The 22,851-nt window shown below is 38.3% G+C and overlaps 1 protein-coding gene across 1 annotated transcript in view; it reads right to left on the bottom strand.

Moving 5' to 3' along the window:
* Positions 1-290: 290 nt before the first annotated feature.
* SPTA1 (spectrin alpha, erythrocytic 1) overlaps positions 291-22,851 on the bottom strand; it is a 98,522-nt gene continuing 75,961 nt past the window's right edge. Inside the window, exons 41-53 of the mRNA XM_023725345.1 lie at positions 13,309-13,407; positions 12,472-12,634; positions 11,808-11,884; positions 10,767-10,976; positions 8,326-8,622; positions 6,630-6,742; positions 5,442-5,459; positions 4,454-4,505; positions 3,169-3,356; positions 2,703-2,756; positions 2,169-2,315; positions 1,212-1,356; positions 291-688 (exon numbers count right to left, since the gene is read on the bottom strand). Of these exons, the coding sequence (XP_023581113.1) occupies positions 563-688; positions 1,212-1,356; positions 2,169-2,315; positions 2,703-2,756; positions 3,169-3,356; positions 4,454-4,505; positions 5,442-5,459; positions 6,630-6,742; positions 8,326-8,622; positions 10,767-10,976; positions 11,808-11,884; positions 12,472-12,634; positions 13,309-13,407 (1,689 nt within the window). The 3' untranslated portion in view covers positions 291-562. The remainder of the gene's footprint in view (positions 689-1,211; positions 1,357-2,168; positions 2,316-2,702; positions 2,757-3,168; positions 3,357-4,453; positions 4,506-5,441; positions 5,460-6,629; positions 6,743-8,325; positions 8,623-10,766; positions 10,977-11,807; positions 11,885-12,471; positions 12,635-13,308; positions 13,408-22,851) is intronic.

Consider the following 22,851-nt stretch of genomic DNA (forward strand, 5'->3'; position numbering starts at 1 on the left):
CTGAAAATGTCGGCTCTAAAGATTAGATAGGAAATTTAGGGGGCAGTGAGTTTATGTTAATAAGGGAGGAGCAACTCAGAAAAGGAGGGTGAGAATGGTTTCACAACTCAAAAAAATGTAATCAACGTCACTAAATTGTACATGTAGAAATTGTTGAATTGGTGTATGTTCTGCTGTGTATATTCTCAACAACAACAACAAAAATAAAATAAATTATAAAAAAAGAAATACTTTATTATATAATCAGGAAAAAACAAAATGATAAAAATATGTAGAACTTAACAAATAGCAAAATAAAGACTTGGCACTCCTCAGCAATGACTAATTATATACTAAATAAGCCCAGAGCCTCCTCTCCTCCAACTCTTTGAACCCCTTATGTCTCCCAAGCTTGAAATTTTTTAGGTCCTGCAATAAATGTAATGAGCACACACACACGCACGTGCATGCACACACACACACCAACACTACCATCTTCCCTCCCTCTACACTTACTTGTCCCCTTCATCCCCAATACTTTCCACCACACCGATATTTTCTATGATCCATGAGGAACTGTTTATCAGTTGCCAAAGTGGGAACGGGTGAAGTCAGCATAGTCATAGCCAGCACGGTGGCTTCGACCCTGTGGGTCCACATATTGCTGCATACGTGAGGTACAGAATGACACTTGTTCTGGAGTTAGGGCCTGAAAAGCATAGAAAGAGAGAGATACATACTGTAGTTATAGGGATTCAAACAAAGCCGGTTCCTTGGGCTTGCCCAAATGCCCTAAATTCAGGGGTTGGAGAGGCTTTAGAAGGAAAAACCAGCCCTATTCCTATCACACACTTCTCTCATAAGTTTATGGTTTCTAATGAAGAAGACCAAATCAGTTCTTCAACTCAGCTCTCCCAAAGGTCCAATCGGACTTCGACCACACTATTTATTCCATTCCCTAAATTTGACTTATTAAATAAGAAAACATAAGAAATAGCCTTAAAAACTGAGTTGAAGACTTTGGATTAAGTCCAATAGTCAATAGACAACCACTGTAGGTTTTAAAGCTGGGTCAAGACAAATGAAGCGGAGATCAAAGAAAATGATATCTTGTAGAAGAGGAGGTCTGAGGAAAAAAATGGGGGTCTACAGCAGACATCCATGCCTGAGATGACCAAAACCCAGATTGTGATGAGAGCATGTGATGAGAGTGGAAGCAACCAAAATCTGACCTCCTTCATGTTCTCCTTGGTAATATAATCCTTTCCCTCTGCCAGGGCACGGAAGGCACTCTCTATTTCATCACTGGACCTGATGTTCTCTGACTCCTTGTCGATCAGGAATGAAGTGTAGTCCTCCAATGAGACATAGCCCTTCCTGTGGGAGAAATGGATCAGGAGTTCTGTCCTCTCAAGATTCAGAGAGGAGAGCAGACCCTTTTCTTCATCCTGCTCAGTGTCTCAGAGACAGAGGAAACCAGATTCTCCAAGTGCCTCTTCCAACTAAGCACTCTTTCAACTGAGCGATAGTCTATGTTCTTCATTTTGACCCCGCTCTTCTCTCGTCTTATAGTGAAATAAATGCTGTTTGCTTCTTAAGTTCCAGGCTCTGTTTCCACATGGGCCAGTCAGCCTGCCTCTTTTCATAGAACTTTGGAATTTCCCTTCAGTATTTTAAATAATTTCTGGTCTTCTCTGGTATTAGAAAGTATCGGTCCCTAACAGTAACTTGAATCCTCTATGTCCCGAACTCACCCTGACAAACACATACCAACCCCTACCCCCACATTTTGGCCTCTTAATCATCCATGTTTCTTAGGGCCTCAAATATATGAAGGAATTCTTCTTTCAATTTCCCTCCTCAGAACCAGCTGAAATTCATAGATCAAACACAAATCATAAATTGAACAAATTGCAGAACTGATGCCTGAGTTGGAGTTAGGACCATTGACTTCTAAGCTAATTTTGAAAGGGCACCAAGGACTTCCCATGTCATTTATAATAGTCTGTATGAGTTGGAATTGACTTGACAGCAATGGGTTTGTGTGTGTGTGTGTGTGTGTGTGTGTGTGTGTGTATTCTTATTATAAATGAGTTCGTTTCATAATATTTGGATCATTTTTTAGCATCTGTGCTTGTCTCTCCAAGCCCCAGTGGCTGCCATGGTCTGGCCCTTGGTCACCTTCCTACCTCCCTGGATCAACATCCTCCAGAAACTTCTTAAACATGGGCTCAGGTTCATCCTCCTCCACCATAGGCAAGTAGTAATTGAGTCCTCTTAGGCAGGACCGGAACTCCTTGTAAGTCAAGCGCCCTGTGGAGTTTTCATCAACGTGTCTAAAGAAGAAAAACATTGCATCAATATCAATAGAGAACCAGATAATAACAGAAAGGAACCATTCTTGTTGGACCAGCTGGGGCTTTATTAACACTTTACAAGGTTGCCAGAGAACTGAACGGAGAGCCTGCCTGTGCCTCTACATGTTTCTAACATAATTGCTGGAGGAAGAAGCATAACACTTCGAACATGGAAGAATGCATTTTCTAAAATCCAGAAATCTTACAGACATATTAAAAGCCATGACTGAAGCTAATTAACATATCTGGATATTCATTCAAGGCCCTATTAGGTCTCACTGAGGAAGAAGAATATTACTTATTTGGAGATTCATTATGAAATGTCTGGAAAATACAGAACCAAACCTACTATGAAGTTATACTTACTTAAAGATTCTGCTAAACTCCTTTAGCCTCTCCTCACTCACACCTGTTGTGTCCCTGAAAGAAAAAAAAAAAACATAAATTATTTTCTATGAAATAAAATGTAAAAGATTAGCAGAAAATATGACATGTGAAAGAGAAAGGAATTTTAGTGGACGTTACGGAAGACTAGGGGTTGGCAGAATCTAGCCCACCATCTGTTTTTGTACAGCCCGTGAGCTAAGAATGGATTTTACATTTTTAAATGATTGAAAATAGTCACAAAGTAACATTTTGTAAAACATGAAAATTATATGAAATTCAAATTTTAGTATCCATAGATAAAGTTGTATTGGAACATGGTCGTGCTTATTCATTTACTTGTTATCTATGGCTGCTTTTGCAATAGTACATCAATCTCTTGCCAGCCCCTTGGCATTAAGTTCCTAGCACCTAATACCTAACCTCGACCTTCCCCAGCCCTCAGTACCTGGCTTGGATCTGTTGCTCCAGGTTGTGTTGCATCCGCATCCCAAGCTGGTAGAGCTGGTCCCACTGCTGGGCCAGTCCAATGGTGCTGTATTTCATGTCAAGGATCAGTGCCTCCTCCATTTTTTCACCCAGGTCCTCAATCTTGGTCAGCTGACGCTTCATGGCTTGGATCTCCTTCTGCTTCCTCTGGATAAGAGCAGAGGAAGGAGAGAGACAGTCACCCAGGGCACCAACTCCAAAATGAGGGATTAGAGGGGAAAAAAGAGACTGATGATTTGGAGTTTCCCCTAATTGCTTTGTTTCAATTATTTTCAGGGATCTTCCCATCTTCAGTGAAAATGAACTATTCAGTAAAACCCCTTCACCTCAGTAGTTCTCATTTATAAAACAGAGGTTAGATGAAATGACCTCTAAGATGGCTGGAATTTTGTAATTATATAAATTTAAGGCTTACAAACTGCAGATAAAAAAGAGTAGAATTTTCAGGATCCATGAGTCATCAGCTCCCAGTGATCTATATTGTGAATTACCTGCACTATTGATTATGGATGAACTCCCAGTCCCACTTAAGTGCCCAGTATTCATTCCTGGGCCTTGTGCATCAGACTGGGCAGATGTCCATGGCCTGCTCCCTGTCATCTGGGGATATTATATGCCAGATTTCTGTAGCCCATGTTTTCTCAATGGGGAATTATTGTCCCCAAGGAGAAGTGGTGAATTGGTTAGGGGAAGAGGGGGGTAAAAAATCTTAGATATTAAAATGTCTTATGGCCCTCCAAAGATCAATCTTATCTGACAAAATTTCATTCTTTTGTTTTAAATTTATCGTATATATGGGGGAAATTAAATTTAATTAATTAAATTTTTATCCTGGGGAGACAATCATAAAAATAAGGTTGAGAAACACTGTTTAACACATTGCTTCACACGATTCTCAAAAGATGTTCCAATATTCAACATATTAAATCATAACAGAAATTTGTCAGTGTTCCAGGTTGTAGGCTAGGAGCTTTTGCATCGGTTTCCTTATTGAATCCCTACTGCAACCCAACAATGTAAACACAGATTAAAGTTCAGAGATATAAGTAAACTGAAGTCCACATCCAAGAAGTGGTAGCTTATTGTTAGACAATTAACGGCAGAGTTGGGACCAGAGTCTTAAACTCTTGACTTTGAACCATAGAGTTCACCTAATATTATCAAGAGGGTTGTCTCTGAGTTATTTTTCTTGCATTCTTTGTAATTCTGGCAACATTTTCAGCTAATAAACAAACGTCACTTACTTTATTTGCTTCCAATTGGGCTTCCAGAGTTCCTGTTTCTTTGAGCAAAGATCTAGTTAACAACCAGAGGGAAACATTACTCATAATATCAGATGTCAATATTTCACACAGACATACCAACTCAAAGCCCCTATACTTCTCTGCTTCCACTTCTCCCAAGTTATAAGCTCATGTGAATTTTCATGGTCTCTGTTATGGATCATATTGTGTCCTACAAAAAGATATGTTGAAGTCCCAACCCCTGTACCTGCGAATGTGATTTTGTTTGAGAAATAGGGTCTTTCTTTGAAGATATGATCAGTTAAGCTATACTGGAATAAGATGGGTTCTATCCTAATCCCCTCTGAGGGGTGTCTTATAAAAGGGGAGAGCAGACTTGGAGAGACAGACATAGAGAACAGACACAGGAGGAAGACAGAGGCCATGCGATGATGGAAGCAGATGAATCTATAAGCAGCCCAAGAATGCCAAAGATTGCCTGCAGCCACTAGAAATTAGGAGAGAGGCATGGAGCAGTTCCTCTCTCAAAGTCTGCAGAAGGGACTGACATGGCCAATACCCCAATTTGGGCTTCTAGCCCCCAGAACTGTGAGAAAATAAATTTTTGTTCTCTAAAGCCACACACTTTGTGGTATGGTGTTATGGCATCCCTAAGTAATTAAAACAGTCCCAAACCCTTCTGTTTATTGGCAACATCATCAGATCGAAGAGAAGAGAATTAGGTCTGTCCTCTGTTCTCTGTTCTCTTGTTCACCTCCCTCCTAGTTCTTATCTTCAAACATACCCTGTATCTAATGTAGACAAGACTGCACCTTGTGGGGTGCAGGGCCAGAAAGATATATTCTGTGTTTCTCCTTCTCACCCTATATTTTTATCTAGACACTATCAGATTGTGATGGGATAAAGACATCTCAGTACAAAGTCCTCCCGAACAAATTCCTCCAGAATAAGACGTAGCAAAATGGACATGATAACATAAAATACTAACCCATCCAGAAAATAAGCCCTGGTCATGGAGGTCCAAAACAGGAATCAGAAGAGAGAAAAAGAAAATCATCTGTTAGCATGAATTACTTCAGTGATCTTATTTCCTCAGATTTATGAGACATTCTTAATCCTTTTTAGTCACACAGTATGAACCTGTCCCATCAACTGTTCCCAAAGCATTTCTCACTTGGAGAAGCTCAGAGCCTTCTGTGAAGCTCCTTGCTTCAGGACAAAGAGCACAGGGGTCACTTTAGGATATGTCCGTGCTGGGACCACACTGCAGGGGATCCTATGATAGAGGGACAAAAAGCAGAGGCAAAGAAGAATGAGCTGTGCTTCCTCTGCCTTCTGTCATATTTTCTTTAGCTATGACACCAGATTTCCTTTTATTCATGGTCTGATTTACCCTTGTCAGTAGGTATTTAGGAATAGTGAATATCATGGATTGTCTAAATCACCACTTTAACCCTCAAAACTCCACAAGTCTGACCCCCCTACTGGATACAGTACCCCAATTCTGTCCATTTATTCTAATGCATTACACCTGCTAAGTCTCTTCTTTTCCAGATCATTTACCCCCAGGAGATGTGACAAATGTTACCTTCACATTTAGAACATTTTGCATTTAATAAAAGCAATTAGCATATATTATCTCCCTTGATTCTCATTACAGTTTTAGTAGGTAGGCAACATAATAGCTTCATATTAGGTGTTCACAGTAGGCTCTGCTTCTGATTGTGCCTTATGTGACCTTGAGCAAGTCAATTTATCTATTTGAACATCTTTCCTCACTTGGAAACAGAGGCAATAAAATCTTCACTGCACACTTCTCAAGGTTGTTCTGAAAGTTGAGTGAGGTAATGGATATGGAAGCGCTTTGTAAAGTGCAAAGAGGCATGAAAACATAAGGGACTGTTAACATTTTTAGATTGTAATTACAGGAAGAAAGACGAGAGTATTCAGGAGAAAATACAGAAGGGTAGACAACGGGTAGCAGATTGAAATTCCCATTTCTTGATTTTTGCCAAGGATTGATTTAGAAAGCAGTCAATTCCAATCACAAGACAGAGACAGCACACAACAATTTTAGGACAGCATAAATGCTGCAGAAATCTCTCTTCACCCCTCAGACATGTGTTCATGGGGTGTGCAGGATAGAGATCATGGGCTGGGGGGTAGCACAGCACACCTGGTCTCCAGGATCCATTGCAGGAAGGCACTGGCATTCTGTTCAAACTCCTGGCACATCTCAAAGTTACTGACTTGTCTTGCTTCCTCCTTTTGCAGCTCCTGTCCCCGTTCCTAAAACAGCAAACCACGAATAATGGGGCCCCATTCAAGGCCATCCTTTGCAGTAAAATAACTGGTTCCTAGGATCAGTTGAAATCATCCCTCTTCCAAATCCAACCTGTCTTCTAGAGGCAGGTGCCTTTGTACCCATATTTCTTCCAGCCCACCTCTTCTTACCTTCAGAACTTGAAGAAAGCTCACATCATTTCTCATAAATTATTGAAGGAGATTCAAAGACCAAGCCCAGTAACAACTACCTCACTCATAAAGGCAAATTTTACTTCTTCTCAGTCTTTTTTTGTGGGTAAAATGTAATTTAACTGAACATAAGAGCAACCTTAAAGAAAAAGGAAACTAAAGAGTTGCCATCTAAAGATAGTGTTAGGATTGAAATGTGTCCCCCAGAATATGTGTTGTAAATCCTAACCTCTATACCTGTGGTTATAATCCTATTTAGGAATGGGTTTTCTTTGTTATGTTAATGAGGCAGTGTTAGTGTAACATATGTTTTAAGTCAATCTCGTTTTGAGATATAAAAGAGCATGATTAAGCACGCAGAGAAGCAAGCAGAGGGCGGGGGGAAGATAGGTGCCACATCACGTAAACATCACCAAGGAACCAAAGAACAAGGACATTTCCCCAGAGTCAACAGAGAGAGAAAGACTTCCCCTAGAGCCGGCACCCTGAATTTGGACTTCTAGCCTCCTAAACTGTCAGAAAAGAAATTTCTGTTAGTTAAAGCCACTCATTTGTGGTATTTCTATTACAGAAGCACAAGATCACTAAGACAGATAGTGATATTATGGTGAGGTTTTCCTTTGTTAAAGTTTCCATACTTACATAGTTTCTATTGTGAACATCATTATAGACATAAGAATTAAAAATAAACACAAAAAAGTCACCCTTAGAGGTGTAAATAAAATAGGAAATTGTTGTTGTTAGTTACCATCGAATCTATTCCTACTCATGACAACCCCGCGTGTGCAGAATAGAACTGAACCATAAGGTTTTCAAGGCTGTGACCTTTTGGAAGCAGATAACCAGGCCTGTCTTCTGAGGCACCTCTGAGTGGGTTCGAACTGCCAACGTTTTGGCTAATAGTAGAGCACTTAATCATTTGCGCCACCCAGAGAGATTCTAAAATAGGGAATGAATGCCTTGGATGAAATATATGTGAGATATATATATATATATATATATGTATGTATATGTATACACGTATATATACACATATATGTGTAAAATTTATATATTAATTTATATATTATATCTATAAACATGTATTATATATAATATACATATACACATTTTATATGAATAGTCACCTGAAGATTATTTGATAACCAAATACTCTAGCTACCTCCTAGAGCTACTGATTACTTCCCTGAATCACTGCTCAACACATAGATGCATGAGACTGTCCAAACTATGGGCCATTTCCCAATTTTTCTTGGACAATCCTGGTTCATGCCTGCTGTACCACTGTAATTATTAATAGTGCCACATTCTTTTTCAAAAGTCCCCAAACTTGGATAATAAATTAAGTGATCACACTCACTATAGCCAAAGGAAGGCTCTGCTGTGCCCCAGGTTACCTTGATGACATCAGATAGGTGCTTCCAGACCCTTTCTAGTGTCTCCATTGTTAACCAGGTATAAGGGCTAGAGGGCACATTTAAGGCCTTAATCTGCTTGTCTAGCTCCAGCAAATGGTTGAAGTCAGCTTGAGGTTTTTCCAAAGAGTTCAAGAAGTCCTCATGGGCCTTCTGCAGCTGCCGAATGTCACTCAGGTTGTCACAATGCACTGGCTCAGACAGGTCCTCTTCGGCATTCTCACACCAGTTGTTGAAAAGTGAAGCTTTGTGTGCAAAATCCATGAATAGATTCTCGGCCTGCAGAGAGAAAAGAAGATACTGCCTTCTTTCCTGGTAAAGCCCCTTCATAGAAGAGAAGACTGAAAATAAAAGCAATGACTGTCATCAAATATTTGCAGGGCCAGTGCTCCAAGAGGGCAGAACTAAGAACAATGTGGGGTGTTGTGATCAAATGGACAGACGCGTGAGTAAGAAGAACACACCCTGGTCCTGGCATTTTTTCATTGTGGAAAATTGGTCAAGTTTTCCATCATTTACAAATGAGGAGATTAAATGACTTGTAAGATTATTTCAGCTCTAAGATTCCAAGAGTGGTGAGGGTCGTTTTCAATAATAAGATTTCAAGATTCCTTATTCTTAACAGATTTTAGTTTGTGTTCCTACCTGGAGCATATTGTTATTATTATGTAGTTAGGTGCTGTTTTCCATTCCAACTCATAGCAGCCTCATGTACAACAGAATGAAACCCTGCCTGTCCTGCACCCTCCTCAAAATCATTGCTATATTTGAGCCCATTGTTGCATATCCTGGGTCAATCCATCTCATTGAGAATTTTCCACTTTTTTGCTGACCCTCTACTTTAGAAGCATAATGTCCTTCTCCAGGGACTGGTCCCTCCTGATAACATGTCCAAAGTATGGAATTGACTTGATGGCAATGGGTTTGGAAACATGCCGGTAAGGAACCCTGGAAGCACCATAATCATTAAAAACTCATATCTGTCCAGTCAATTCAGACTCATAGTGACCCTATACAACAGAGTAGAACTGCCCTATAGGGTTTCCAAAGCTGTAAATCTTTACGGAAGCTGACTGCCACATCTTTCTCCCACGATGATGCTGGTGGGTTTGAATCACTGACCTTTCAGTTAGCAGCTGAGCTCTTAACTACTGTGCTACCAGGGCTCCTTCCATAAGGATTACAGCCTTGGAAACCCTATGGGGCAGTTCTACTCTGTCCTATAGGGTTGCTATTAGTTAGAATAGACTCAGTGATGACGAGATTGGTTTGGTTTTAAACATGGGAGTTAAAGAGGAGAAAATTTGACCTAAATGGAGGAGGGACTGCAAAGGTACTATGCTATTCTCACTCTGTACTCATTTCAGCACTCAGTATGGAAAATAGAGCAATACAGGCAAAAGTAATACGGCTGCCACCCAGGAAGTACATAAAAACCTAAAAGGTACTTCATGGTATTTTCATAATTTTAGGTATTAGCTGAATATTTTACAATTATTTTATAATAAAAATATAATTAAAAAATTCTTCAGTTTGAAAATTAAGCAAAATAGAATAAAAATGAGAACTATCTTTCTATGAAGAATTAAATATGTGTGTAAAGTTGTGCATTTAATTGATTTAATTTTTTCACTTAAGATTTATTTCCATAGGTCCTACGTCTATTGATAAAGTAGAAATTAACTTTGATTTTTATTTGTGTGTTTGTTTCCTAATTCCCCATCCTACCCTGTGCTAATTTGTTGCCAGGTATGAATTTTTTTTTTTTTAATTCTAAGAGTGCTCAGTAATTTCACTGACCACCTTGATTTCCTTTACTTATTTATGATTAATACCTAATGCTTAAGCTATCACCACTAGAAAGAACATTTTAATCACATATATCTGTATAGATCTTAGTGGTTTAAACTGCATTTTTAGATCTGTTGTACCTTTTAATAGTAATAATCCAGAAAGTCAGGCAAGGATGAGGAAATAAATTTCCATAGGCATTAAGTGACATATACAAACTCCCCCAGATAGGAAAGGTCAACACAAGATGAGCACACAAGTTTTATGAATACTTATCCAATGTACCTTTTACTTGAGTTAGAGAAAAGCACACAGACAACCATGACTCTTGCCTGCCATTTTGAGTTCTACCATATACAATGATTCTCCGCCCTCTTGTTCCACCTATCTCTTCCACTACATGCACTTGGCTTCCATCTCCAGTCAGCTGGAGAATTGGTGAATCAATCAAAACAAAAAGAAAAACAAAAATTTCCCCAAATGAACTACTTCTTGATTGCCAAGAATGTCTTCTTAATCCCTCTGACTGCATTCAGATCTCTGTAGATTATCCAACCAGGGTTGTTAGTTTCTTTTTTTGGATTCCATAGCTAATATGCAGTCAACAGAGGCCTGGTCATTTTCTTTTTTACCTCCTCTAGGGGCAACTGCTTCTTTAGCAGCTTCTCTCTATGGGCTGCAGAGGCTTCCAGCAGCTGTTCCCAGCGTTTCAGCAGGGCAGCATGGCGCTCCTCAATGGCTTTGGTCTGGCTGTGCTGAGCTGCCACCAGCTGGTCCTTCAGGTCAGTAATCTCAGACAGTCTCTCTTTCTGGAAGCTCTGCAGACTAGCAGCCAGAGTGTCCTGAGAAAGACCCACAAAAAGGCTGTGAATGAGGAAACAGTGCAGGTTTAAAGGTGTCATTCACACCTGGGTTCTACCAGTTTTTGGTCACGGACAAGTTAAGGGTTAAGCAAGAGTTAGGGTGGTGAGCAAGAAAATGGAAATATGACTTGGAGGTTTAAGTGAAGGTTTGGGGTTGGAATTACAGTTGAGATCCAGGTGGATGTATGTATTATGTTTAGATTTTAGGCTAGATGTAAATTTAATGCTAAGGGAAGATTAGATCATGATATGATATTCCAAAATTTTCCAACCAAAACTAGAGACTTCCTATAGCACATATTCTCTCTAAAACTCTCTTACATTACTTAGTACATTTTGTTTTCTAATTAGTTCTAGGGATCTCAGAAATATATAAACTAACAAAAGCTCTCCTATGGATGCCAGCCGTATAAATAAATTTCTGCAGAAATGTTGATATCAAAATTATAAAATTCAGGGAGTTCCACTTACAGATTTAACAGAGTGGCTTGTATTAGACCAATTAGCCTTTTAAGGACAACTATAAAAAATTGGATATAAGTACAAAAGTTAGATGCTTGAAAGGGAACAGAGGGGAAAGGGGATATGAAAGGAGAGAGAAGAAGATAAGAAAGGAGAGAAGCAAGAGGTGAGAGAAGAAATTAGCAATTTAACAATATCAAGAATGAAAAAGAGAACATATTACAGATCCTAAAGACAATTAAAAAAATCACAAAATTCAGAAATTAAATAATCCTGGAAGACTGAGCTCTGTGTCATCTGGGTCTTAAGGTTCACTGGCATCTCTCAACAAGGCAAGCTTGTTCTCACATGCTTTGTCAGGAGAGCAAGGAAGTCAGCGAGGCCCGCACCATTGCCATTGGTCTTCAGGCTTGTTTCCTTCTCAGCTAAAAGACAAAAATAATTAATGAGGAGAAATATAGTTGGTCTATATCAGCCGTAACGAGAAAAGGAATATTTACTATAGACAGTCTCATGACTATCAAAGTGGATGCTTCACTGGAATCTGGAAGCAGTGGAGCCCGATAGATTCTTTTCCTAGGTTGATGCAGGATAAAACTGAGAAACAGAGCTAAGGCCAAGAGAACTGACTATTTCATAGAATCAAGTGAAATTGCAGATTATCCATAAATTATAGCTGAATCAAACACACAGTTTATTTCCTAGAATGATTTTCTGTGGCCCTACCTTTATGCATATCACACATGAAATCACCAATTCCCAAAAAATGCATCCTCTGCAATCATGATCCTTAGTCACCGCATCAATATGTTTCTTTGTGTGTGTGTGCGTGTGTGTGTGTGTATACGTATGTGTGTGCTTGTAATATGATTGTAATTGCATCTAGAAAGGATTGGGGAGGGTGATGCAGGAAGCACCCCTTTTTCCTAGATAAAAGAGAAAGTCTGCAGAAACCATTCTATAAATGGGATTTATCAGCATTTCTCAAACCCAAGGGGCCCATACATCATACCTATCCAGGACTCTACCACATCAGCCTTCCAGTTAAACTGCTGAAAGTCATAATCATTCTCCAGTTGCAACTTCCAAACAGCTATTGCCTTGGCCAGAATAGGGGTTTTTTCATTCAGAGCCTGTATCTTGGCAGAAATCTTCTCCTTGTGCTGACTTTCCTCCTGAAGCACCAAAGTTGAGGGGAGAAGAAGAGAGGCAGACATACTGATGAGTATCCAGGACTAGAAATTTGAATTTCTTTAGTGTCATTATAAAGCTCTCATCCTTCTCATTCCAAGTATACAATTACTCTCCTCTCATCTAGTATAATTATTCTAGTATCCGTCTATATCTCAGGTGGTTATTTCTATTCCAGCAACTGAAAAGTCTTCCCACATCTGTCATGTAATTGTGACCTTCTTCATTGATGTAGGCTTTTAGAACATATGGAGTCATCTCTGTATAGCACTTAGATCAATGAGGCTTTGTAAAACCAAACATTTAAACAGAAGAATGAATCTCAAATTACAAAGAGATTTCAGTGTGGTCCTCTTTCTTAAAGGTTTACAAAGAAATTTCTTCAGATTCCTACAGTACTCTATAGCCAAAGCCAGTGATAGATTTTTATAAACACCATATTCCTCATAGCAGTGTAAGAGTAACAAAAGGATTTAAGGAAAGTTGAAACGTGCACCCATAAGAACTAGAAAGAAATAATTTCTAGGAAAAAAGCAACTGAACAGAAAATTATTTGTGAGGGGGGAGAAAAAAAGGCAGCATAAGAGAGATTAATAAAGTTGGGCCAATCCCTTTTTGAAAACAAAGAGTTTGACCTGGTATCTCTGGATTGGCTCACCTTACTCAAAATGTCTTCTCCTTGAGCACACACATTTTGCACTCGGAGCTCATGGACACCAAAGTCGATATCCAAGGCATCATGCTTCTTTAGCAAGCTCTGTATAAATAAGTCAGTGAGAATCAAAATATCCAAGGCTGGAAAATCTATCCCACCCATGTTCTTGTTGGCTTTGCTGTCATTCACCAGGACTGATTCATCTAAACTGGAAAACTAAGTGAGTGTCCACTTCCTACTGTATGTTGCTGTTGTTGTGTGCCGTCAAGTCGATTCCAAGTCATAGCAACCTTATTGGACAGAGTAGAACTGCTCCATAGGGTTTCCTAGGCTGTAATCTTTATGCACGCAGATTACCACATCTTTCTCCTGCGGAGCTGCTGGTGGGTTCCAACAGCTGACCTTTAGGCTAGTAGATGAGTACTTAACCACTGCATCACCAGGGGTCCTCATTCCTGCATAGTTCTACTAAATGTGTCTCCTAAAACTCTTCACTTGTCAAAGAGAACAATCTTACCAAAGAGAGTCAAAAGAATACAAGTGACACTGTTGCTAACTAAACCATGTGACCTTATGCCTTTCTGGATTTTGGAACTAGAGTATTGATTGAGACGATATATAAGGATACTTCCATATTGAAATTTATGAACTTCTATGAACATTTTATCTATTATAAAAATATTCAGTATTAAGAATACCCTACAGTAAGAATTGACCCTAAAGAAGGATAAGAGGAACACTGAACTGTATTTCAATATCACTCCAAATCTTCTGTTTCTGGTGGCTCTATGGAGCTATGATTCTTGTTTGGTTGAAAAATAGAGAGAGGAGTGAGGATGAGGTATGAGGAGCAGTACTCTTCCATATTCCCTGGTATTCTCCTAAGATATATTTGTAACAATCCTCAGCACCACCACCACCACCACTACCACTGCTGCCTTTTATGACTGCCTCTTGATATAGAGATATTCCATTAACTTTTTTCCTGCACCACGTAAGAATCAGAGCCCTGGTGGTGCAGTGATGAAGAGCTATGGCTGCTAATCAAAAGGTCGGCAGTTCAAAGTCACCAGCTGCTCCTTGGAAACCCTATGGGGCAGTTCTACTCTGTCCTATAGTGTCGCTATGAGTTGAAATCAACTTGATGGCAATGGGTTACATAAGAATCCAGCCTAAAGAAAAAAACAGAATTCATATGACTAATGTATCTCCTATAAACCACTTTTGATAATAAACACATTTTTGATTTATCACATTCTTAGGCATGAAAATAAAGTGGTTACTCCTTTTAATACAAGATGGCTTACATTCTATTTTATGACTGCATTATATTTCATCTTTATGCAGAAACTGTAAATGGAGAGTGGACAGATGATCTCATTTGGAAGATTGAGATACTTAGTTTAATCATATTTTTATGTATGTATAATGCATGAAATGTAGTCTCTTTAACATCTTCACCTTCTGTTTCCAGTTTTTTTCTGGAACTTCTCCTTGGACACCTTAGACAGTTCAGGCACTGCACATATAATATAGGTTTCCATTAAAGAAAACATAGTCTTCTCTGTTTAAATATATTCCTAAATAGCCCCCATAGTGCCATATTAAGGGTAAAGAAGTTTTAAAGAGAGCTAAAAGCTATAGAATTTGTCAATTATGTCTATTATGGTTCTAATAGTTATAAGTGATTTATTAGAAACATTGTTTATCTTCACATAGGAAAAGAAGATGATAGGGTAAATTGAAAGAAAATCCTCATTTGCATATGTGGTGAACATCCCTCCTTTCTATTATCAGTCAAGTTATGTGGACTAGGAACCTAAAAAAGCAGAATGTCATTTAATTTTTCATGAAAGATGACATAGAAGAATTAGGTGAATAGATATTTTAGGTAACCAATAAGGATTAAAAAAAAAAAACCCAGCCCTAGTGGCACAGTGGTTAAGAGCTCAGACTGCTAACCAAAATGTCGGCAGTTCAAATCCACCAGCCACTCCTTGGAAACCCTGTGGGGCAGTTCTGCTCTGTCCTATAGGGTCATTATGAGTTGGAACTGACTCAATGGTAATGAGTAGTGTTTTAATAAAGGTTATTATTAATAAAGCTTCATTTTTTTTTTTTTTTTTTAGTATTTACATACTGGCTGTTAAAACTTTTCATTAAAAGTAAGCCTTTGAATGTAAATGGTCTAAATGTACTAATTAAATGATGGAGGTTGGCAGAGTGGGTTTAAAAATTTGACCCAACTACATGCTGTCTACAAAAAACTCAATTCAAATATAACAACGTGGACAGGTGCAAAAGCAATTCAATGGAGGAAAGACAGCCTTTTCAATAAATGGTACTGAAGCAAATGGACAGTCCTAGGCTAAAATATGAATTCAGTCTAGTGAGTATTGAACACATCTTACACAAAAATTAATTCAAAATGGATCATGGACTGAAATATAAAATGTACAGGTAAACATTTTTGAAAGAAGACATAGGAGAACATCTTTATAATGTAGCATTAGGCAAAGAGTTTTGAGACTTGATACAAAATTACAACCCATATAAAGAACAGCTAAATCTTAGCAGTTAAAAAACAAACAAAAAACACCCCCAAGCAATCCAATTATAAAATTGGCAAAAGACATGAAGAGCTATTTCACTGAAGAGGATATACAGATAGTAAATAAGCAATAAGCACATGAAAATATGTTAAACATCATTAGTAGCCATTAGGGAAATGCAAATTAAAACCATAATGGAATATCACTGAACACTTAAGAATGGGTAAAATAAAAATGACAATACCAAATACTGACAAAGGTGTGGAGAAACTGGATCACTCATATATTGTTGGTGACAGTATAAAACTGTACAGCCAACTTGGAAAAGAGTTAGGTAGTATTTTGTAAAACAAAACATGCGATTACAATACATCCCAACAACTGGACTCCTCAGCATTCATCACAGAGAAATGTTAACTTATATTCACATGGAAATCTGTCCATGGATATTTATAACAGCTTTATTCATAGGCAAAAACTGGATACAACCGAGATGTCCTTCAATGGTTGAATGTTTAAATAAACTGTGGTGCATCCATACCATGAAATATCACTGAGCAACAAAAAGAAAGGAAGAAGCGTCATCACATGCAACAACTTGAATGAATATCCACAGAGTTATGCTGAATGAAAAAGCCAGTCCCCAAAAGTTATATACTGTATGATTTCAACTTATATAACATTCTTAAAATAGCAAAATTCTAGAAATGGAGAACAGAATAATGGTTGCCAGGAGTTAAGAACGGGATGGGGACAGGAGGGAGGTCAGTGTGGCTATAAAAGAGCAACATGGGGGATGATTGTGAAGATGGAAATGTCATATAGCTTGATTGTATCAATGTCAATATCCTGGTTGTGACATTGGACTATAGTAATTGATGGTACCATTGGGGGAAATGGAGTAAAGGGTACACTGGATCTCTCTGTATTATTTCTTACAGCTACATGTGAATCTACAATTCTCAAAACAAAAGATATAATTTCTTTTAAAATAAAAGCCTTTTGAATGGTCAATATAAAACTTTAAAATACATGACCATGAAGAGGAGCAAGACATTGTCTTGGTCAGACACACCATACCATCCCTCTACAGCAAAGACTCGAGAAACCAAGTGAAACAGGTGTAGATGACAATCCTGGAACCCTGAACATCAAATGGAAGGATAAAGAATAGAAGCAAACACTGACTGGAGGAAGAAATTGAAAGAATTCAGTGCATGAGGAATGATACAGAGCAGAGGTGCTCTACCAGCTTTCCTGGTTCAGTGTGGCCATGTTGAGACAAAGCCAGTGGTAACCCTTGGAGAGAAGTGCAGGAAGGCAACCTCACAGCATTTCCAATAAGAGACAATTTTATAACTGGATTACTTGGGGGTGTTTTTTGTTTGTTTTTTAACTGCTAAGATTTAGCTGTTCTTTATATGGGTTGTAATTTTGTATCAAGTCTCAAAACTCTTTGCCTAATGCTAGACACACCTGGAGGGAAGTAAGGTGAATAGAACATGATCTGGATCTAAGGAAGGAAAGCACAGAAAGGAGGATGAAAGTTCCAGGGATCCTGGTGTTCACAGAGTAGGGAGGGATCCAGGATGCAGAGTTAGTTATACTCATGAATGGCAGTCTCTGACTGGTAAGATGGGTAGTGCGCACAAAGCAATAGATCCATACAACGTCAACAGGAGGTCCCCAACCCAACTGGCCTCCAGGAAGTCCTCCTTCCTCGCACTTGGTCAGGGGTAGGTCCTCAAGTCTACTTATCTGCCACCCACCTTCTGAACCAGCAAGCAGTGGCGTTCATGCTCCCACACACTTGCCTGCCTACCTCCCACCGTGCTGACCAGGCAAAAGGCTTCAACTATGCTCTTGTATGCCTGCCTGCCAACCACCCACTTACCTGACTCAGTGAGTGGCAGTGACTGCACTCTACTGCACCCTAGTCCACCCATCACCCACATCCCTGAGCCAGCAGGAAGTAGAGACCATGTTCCTGCACACTAACCTGCCAACCACCCAACCTCTGACCTGGTGAGAGGCTGCAACTGTGCTCCTATGTGCCTGCCTGCCAGCCACCCACCCACCCACTCAACCTGGCAAATGGTGGTGACTGTGCTCCCATAAACCTGCAAACCACCTCCCCAGCCTGGCTAGGTGGAGAGTGTACTCCTGAGCACCGTTAGACCACCATCCACCCTTGCTTGCCAACCCGGCAAGTGGTAGAGAGCTCCTGCCACATACTTCTGCCCACAGAACCAGAGAGCAATGGAGAGCACGCTTCCATGCGTCCACATGCACACCCCCACCCTGGCTTAGCAAATGGAGGAGAAACTGCTCCCATAACCCTGCTCACCTGCTACACCCACCACACCTACCACCCTGCCCACTTGGTGAGCAACATCTCCTGCTCCTGTGCCACTGGACTAATGACAGATGGTGGACAATGAACACCCAGCCTGCCCTCAGCTGCCCTGGACAACCAGTGAACAGAGACTTGTGCTCACACTGCCAGCTGCTGCCCTACCCACCCTGAGACAGGTGGTGAGTGCCCTGGTGCTGCCAGATTAGTGGCCAGTGTAGCATGCCCACCCCTCCTGTCCGTATATTCTAAAACCAAATAAAACAAAAAAATCAGGACAAAGCAAAACAAAAAAAATACAATCAATCAATCAATACTATAATACCTTAATGCCTCAGAAACAACAGACAATATCAAATCACATAAAGAATCAGGACAAGATGGCTCAAACAAGTAACCAAAATAAAGGGCCAGAAAACCTTCCAGAGGAAGAAACGGTAATAGAACTACCTGATAAGGAATTCAAAATACTTATACACAGGATCCTCCAAGAGATCAAGAAAGACATCAAGGAAAACACAGACAAAACCAAAGAAAACACAGACAAAACTCTAGAAGAATTAGGGAAAACAATACAAGAACAAAATGACAAAATAAGTAGACAATTAGCAACCATACAAAAATAGCAATTAGAAATATAGAAGATTAACAATAAGAGTTCAGAAATAGATAAGTCAATGGAAGGATCAAAACAAAACCAATCCAATGGAAGGACACAGGAATAGAACTGAAGCAATGGAAGACAGAATCAGTGAAATAGAAGACAAATCCCTTGACACTTATTTGTTTGAGGAACAATCAGACAAAAAAGAAAGAAAAATGAAGAGAGCTTTCTTCATTTTTGAGGAATAATCCAAGCATGATCAGAATTTCAGAACATCAGAGACAAAAAAAACAAAAAACAAAAAACAACCAAACACAGAATTTTTTAAGATTTTTCTGGCAGAAAACTTCCCTAATATCGTGAAAGATGAGAAGATATTCATCCAAGAAGATCAATGAACCTCATACAGGATAGATCTCAAAAGAAAATCACCAAAACATATCCTATGAAAACTTTCCAAAACCAAAGCCAAAGAAAGAATCCTGAGAGTAGCTCAGGAAAAATGAAATGTTACTACAAAGGGGAACCAATAAAACTAAACTCTGATTTCTCAGCAGAAACAATGAAGTGAGAAAGCAATGTGATGATGTATATAAAACCCTGAAAGAAAAAAATTGTGAACCAAGAATTATATATCCAGCAAAACTGTCTCTCAAATATGATGGCAAAATTAAGGTGTTTCCAGATAAACACAAATTAAGGGAATTTGTAAAAACCAGACCAACCTTGCAAGAAATATCAAAGGGAATTCTTTGGACAGAGAACAAATAACATCAGATAACAGCCTGGGATTAAGACACATGACAGCATCAGTCAGATAACAACTCAGATAAAGGATTTTCAAAAATAAAATAAAGCTAAAAGACTTAAAACAGGGCACCAGAGATGTCAATCTGTAAATGACAACAACTTCAAAACAACAAGGGGGAATGAATAGTGTAGTTACAAAACTTCCATATGGAGAGAAAGTCAAGGCAATATAAAGAAATAAAAGACCGTTTTAAACTTAAGAAGAAAAGGTAAATTTCAGAGTAGCCACAAAGAAAATTAACAAACCTACTTATCAAAAGAAAAAAAATCATAAAGCCTTGGTAAACACAAAATCAATAACAAGGAAGGCAACAAAAAAATCCACAAACAAAAAGAACTCAGTAAAGAAAATTAAGCAGAACAAAGAAACTATCAACACCACAAAAAAAGGCATCACAAAATGACAGCAGTAAATTCATACCCATCAATAATCACACTCAATGTAAATGGTTTAAGTGTATCAGTAAAGAGACAGAAAGAGGCAGAATGGATAAAAAAAAAAGACTCATCAATACATTGTCTACAAGAGACACACCTTAGACACAAAGATATAAATCAGCTAAAAATCAAAGGATGGAAAAAATATATCAAGCAAACAGTAACCAAAAAGGGCAGAAATAGCAATAATAATCTCTGATAAGGCGAAGTCCACCACAAAAGACAAGGTAGGGCATTATTTAATGATTAAAGGATCAATTCACCAAGAACACATACCATAATAAAAATTTACGTACACAATAAAAGATCACCAAAATACATAAAACAAACTCTAACAGCACTGAAAATAGAAATAGAGTTCCACAATAATAGTAGGAGACTTATACATCACTTTAGAAGAAGGACAGAACAACTAGAAAGAAACTCAACAAAGACACAGAAGATCTAAATAACACAATCAACCAACTTGACCTCATTGACATATACAGAACACTCCACCCAACAACAGCATAATACACATTCTTTTCCAAAACACATGGATCATTCTCCAGAATAGACCATATTTTAGGCCACAAAGCAAGCCTCAACAAATTAATAACATTGAAATAATACAAGGCATCTTCTCTGATCACACTATAACAACAGAAATCAATAACAGGAAGAACAAGGAAAAAAATAAAATACATGGAAACTGAATAACATCTTGCTAAAAAAACACTGGGTAATAGAATAAACTAAAAATGAAATAAAAAAAATTCCTAGAATCAAATGAGACTGAAAACACATCATATCAAAATGATGGGACAAAGCAAAAGCTGTACTAAGAGAATTTATAGCAGTAAATGTACACATCAAAAAAGAAGAAAGGGCAAAAATCCATACCTTAACTCTACAAGATGAACATATAGAAAAAGAGCATCAAAAGAAGCTCACAGTCACCAGAAGAAAGGAAATAATAAAGATTTGAGCAGAAATAAATGAAACAAAACAGAAAAGCAATAGAAAGAATCAGTAAGACTAGAAGTTAGATCATTGAAAGGATCAATAAAATCAACAAACCACTGGTCAAATTGATAAAGGAAAACAATGAGAAGACACAAATAACCAAAACACAAAATGAGATGGGTGACATTACACCGGAACCAACTGAGATAAAAAGGATCATAACAGAATATTACAAAAAATTGTACTCTAACAAATTTGAAATCCTAGAAGAAATGGACAAATTTCTAGGAACATACTACCTACCTAAACAAACACAAACTGAGGCAGAAAATTTGAACAGACCAATAACAAAAGAAGAAATTGAAGAGGTCATTAAACAATACCCCCCCAGGAAGAAAAAAACCCTGGGCTCGGATGACTTCACTAAAGAATTCTACCAAACATTCAGAGAAGAGTTGACACTAATCCTACTCAAACTATTCTAGAGTATAGAAAAGAAAGTAATACTATGAAATTCATTCTATGAAACCAGCATAACCCTAATGCCAAAACCAGGAAAAGACACTATCAAAAAAAAAAAAAAAGAAAGTTACAGACCAATATATCTCTCATGAATATAGTTGCAAAAACTCTCAATAAAATTCTAGCCAAGAGAATTCAGCAGATTATGAAAAAAAATAATAATACATCATGACCAAGTGGAATTCATACCAGGTATGCAAGGATGCTTCAACATTAGAAAATCAATAAATGTAATCCAACACATAATTAAAACAAAGGAGAAAAATCACATGATCATCTCGATCAATGCAGAAAAGGCATTTGATAAAATCCAACACTCATTTCTAATAAAAACTCTCAGCAAAACAGGAACCAAAGGGAAATTCCTCAACATAATTAAGGATATATATATATAAAACCAACAGCCAAAATTATTCTCAACAGAGAAAGACTGAAAGCATTCCCCTTGAGCACAAGAACCAGACATGGATGCCCACTATGACCACTCTTATTCAATATAGTACTAGAAGTCCTAGATAGAGCAATAAGGCAAGAAGGGGAAATAAAGGACATCCAGTTTGGTAAGGAAGAGATAAAACTATCCCTATTCACAGATGATATGATCCTATATATACAAAATCCCAGAGATTCCACAAGAAAGCCACTGGAACTAATAGAAGGGTTCAGTAAAGTGGCAGGGTACAAGATCAACATACAAAAATCAGTTGGATTCCTGTACACTAACAAAGAGAACTACAAAAAGGAAGTGGGAAAAATAATACCATTTACAATAACCCCCCTCCTGCAATAAAATAGCAATAAATCTAAGTAGGAACATAAAACACTTACACAAAGAAAACTACAAAACACCACTGCAAGAAACCAGAGACCTACATAAATGGAAAAACATACCAGGCTCATGGATAAGAAGATTTAACATTGTGAAAATGTAAGTACTACATAAATCAATCTATAGATATAATGCAACTTGATCCAAATTCCAACAACATTCTTTAACAAGATGGAAAAACTAATCATCAATTTTATATGGAAAGGAAAGAGGCCACGGATAAGTAAAACATTGAAGAAAAAGAATAAAATAGGAGGCCTTACATGTCTCAATTTCAGAACCAATGATACAACCACAGTAGCCAAAACAGCCTGGTCCTGGTACAATGACAGACACATAGACCAATGGAACAAGATTCAGAACGCAGAAATAAATCTATCCATCTATGAGCAGCTGGAAGAGCCCCCAAGAGCCCTGGCAGCAAAGTGGTTAAGAGCTCAGGCTGCTAACCAAAGGGTCAGCAGTTTGAATCCACTAGTCGCTCCTTGGAAAC

Source organism: Trichechus manatus, unplaced genomic scaffold (assembly GCF_000243295.1).
Source record: "Trichechus manatus latirostris isolate Lorelei unplaced genomic scaffold, TriManLat1.0 scaffold00300, whole genome shotgun sequence".
NCBI classification, from domain to species: domain Eukaryota; kingdom Metazoa; phylum Chordata; class Mammalia; order Sirenia; family Trichechidae; genus Trichechus; species Trichechus manatus.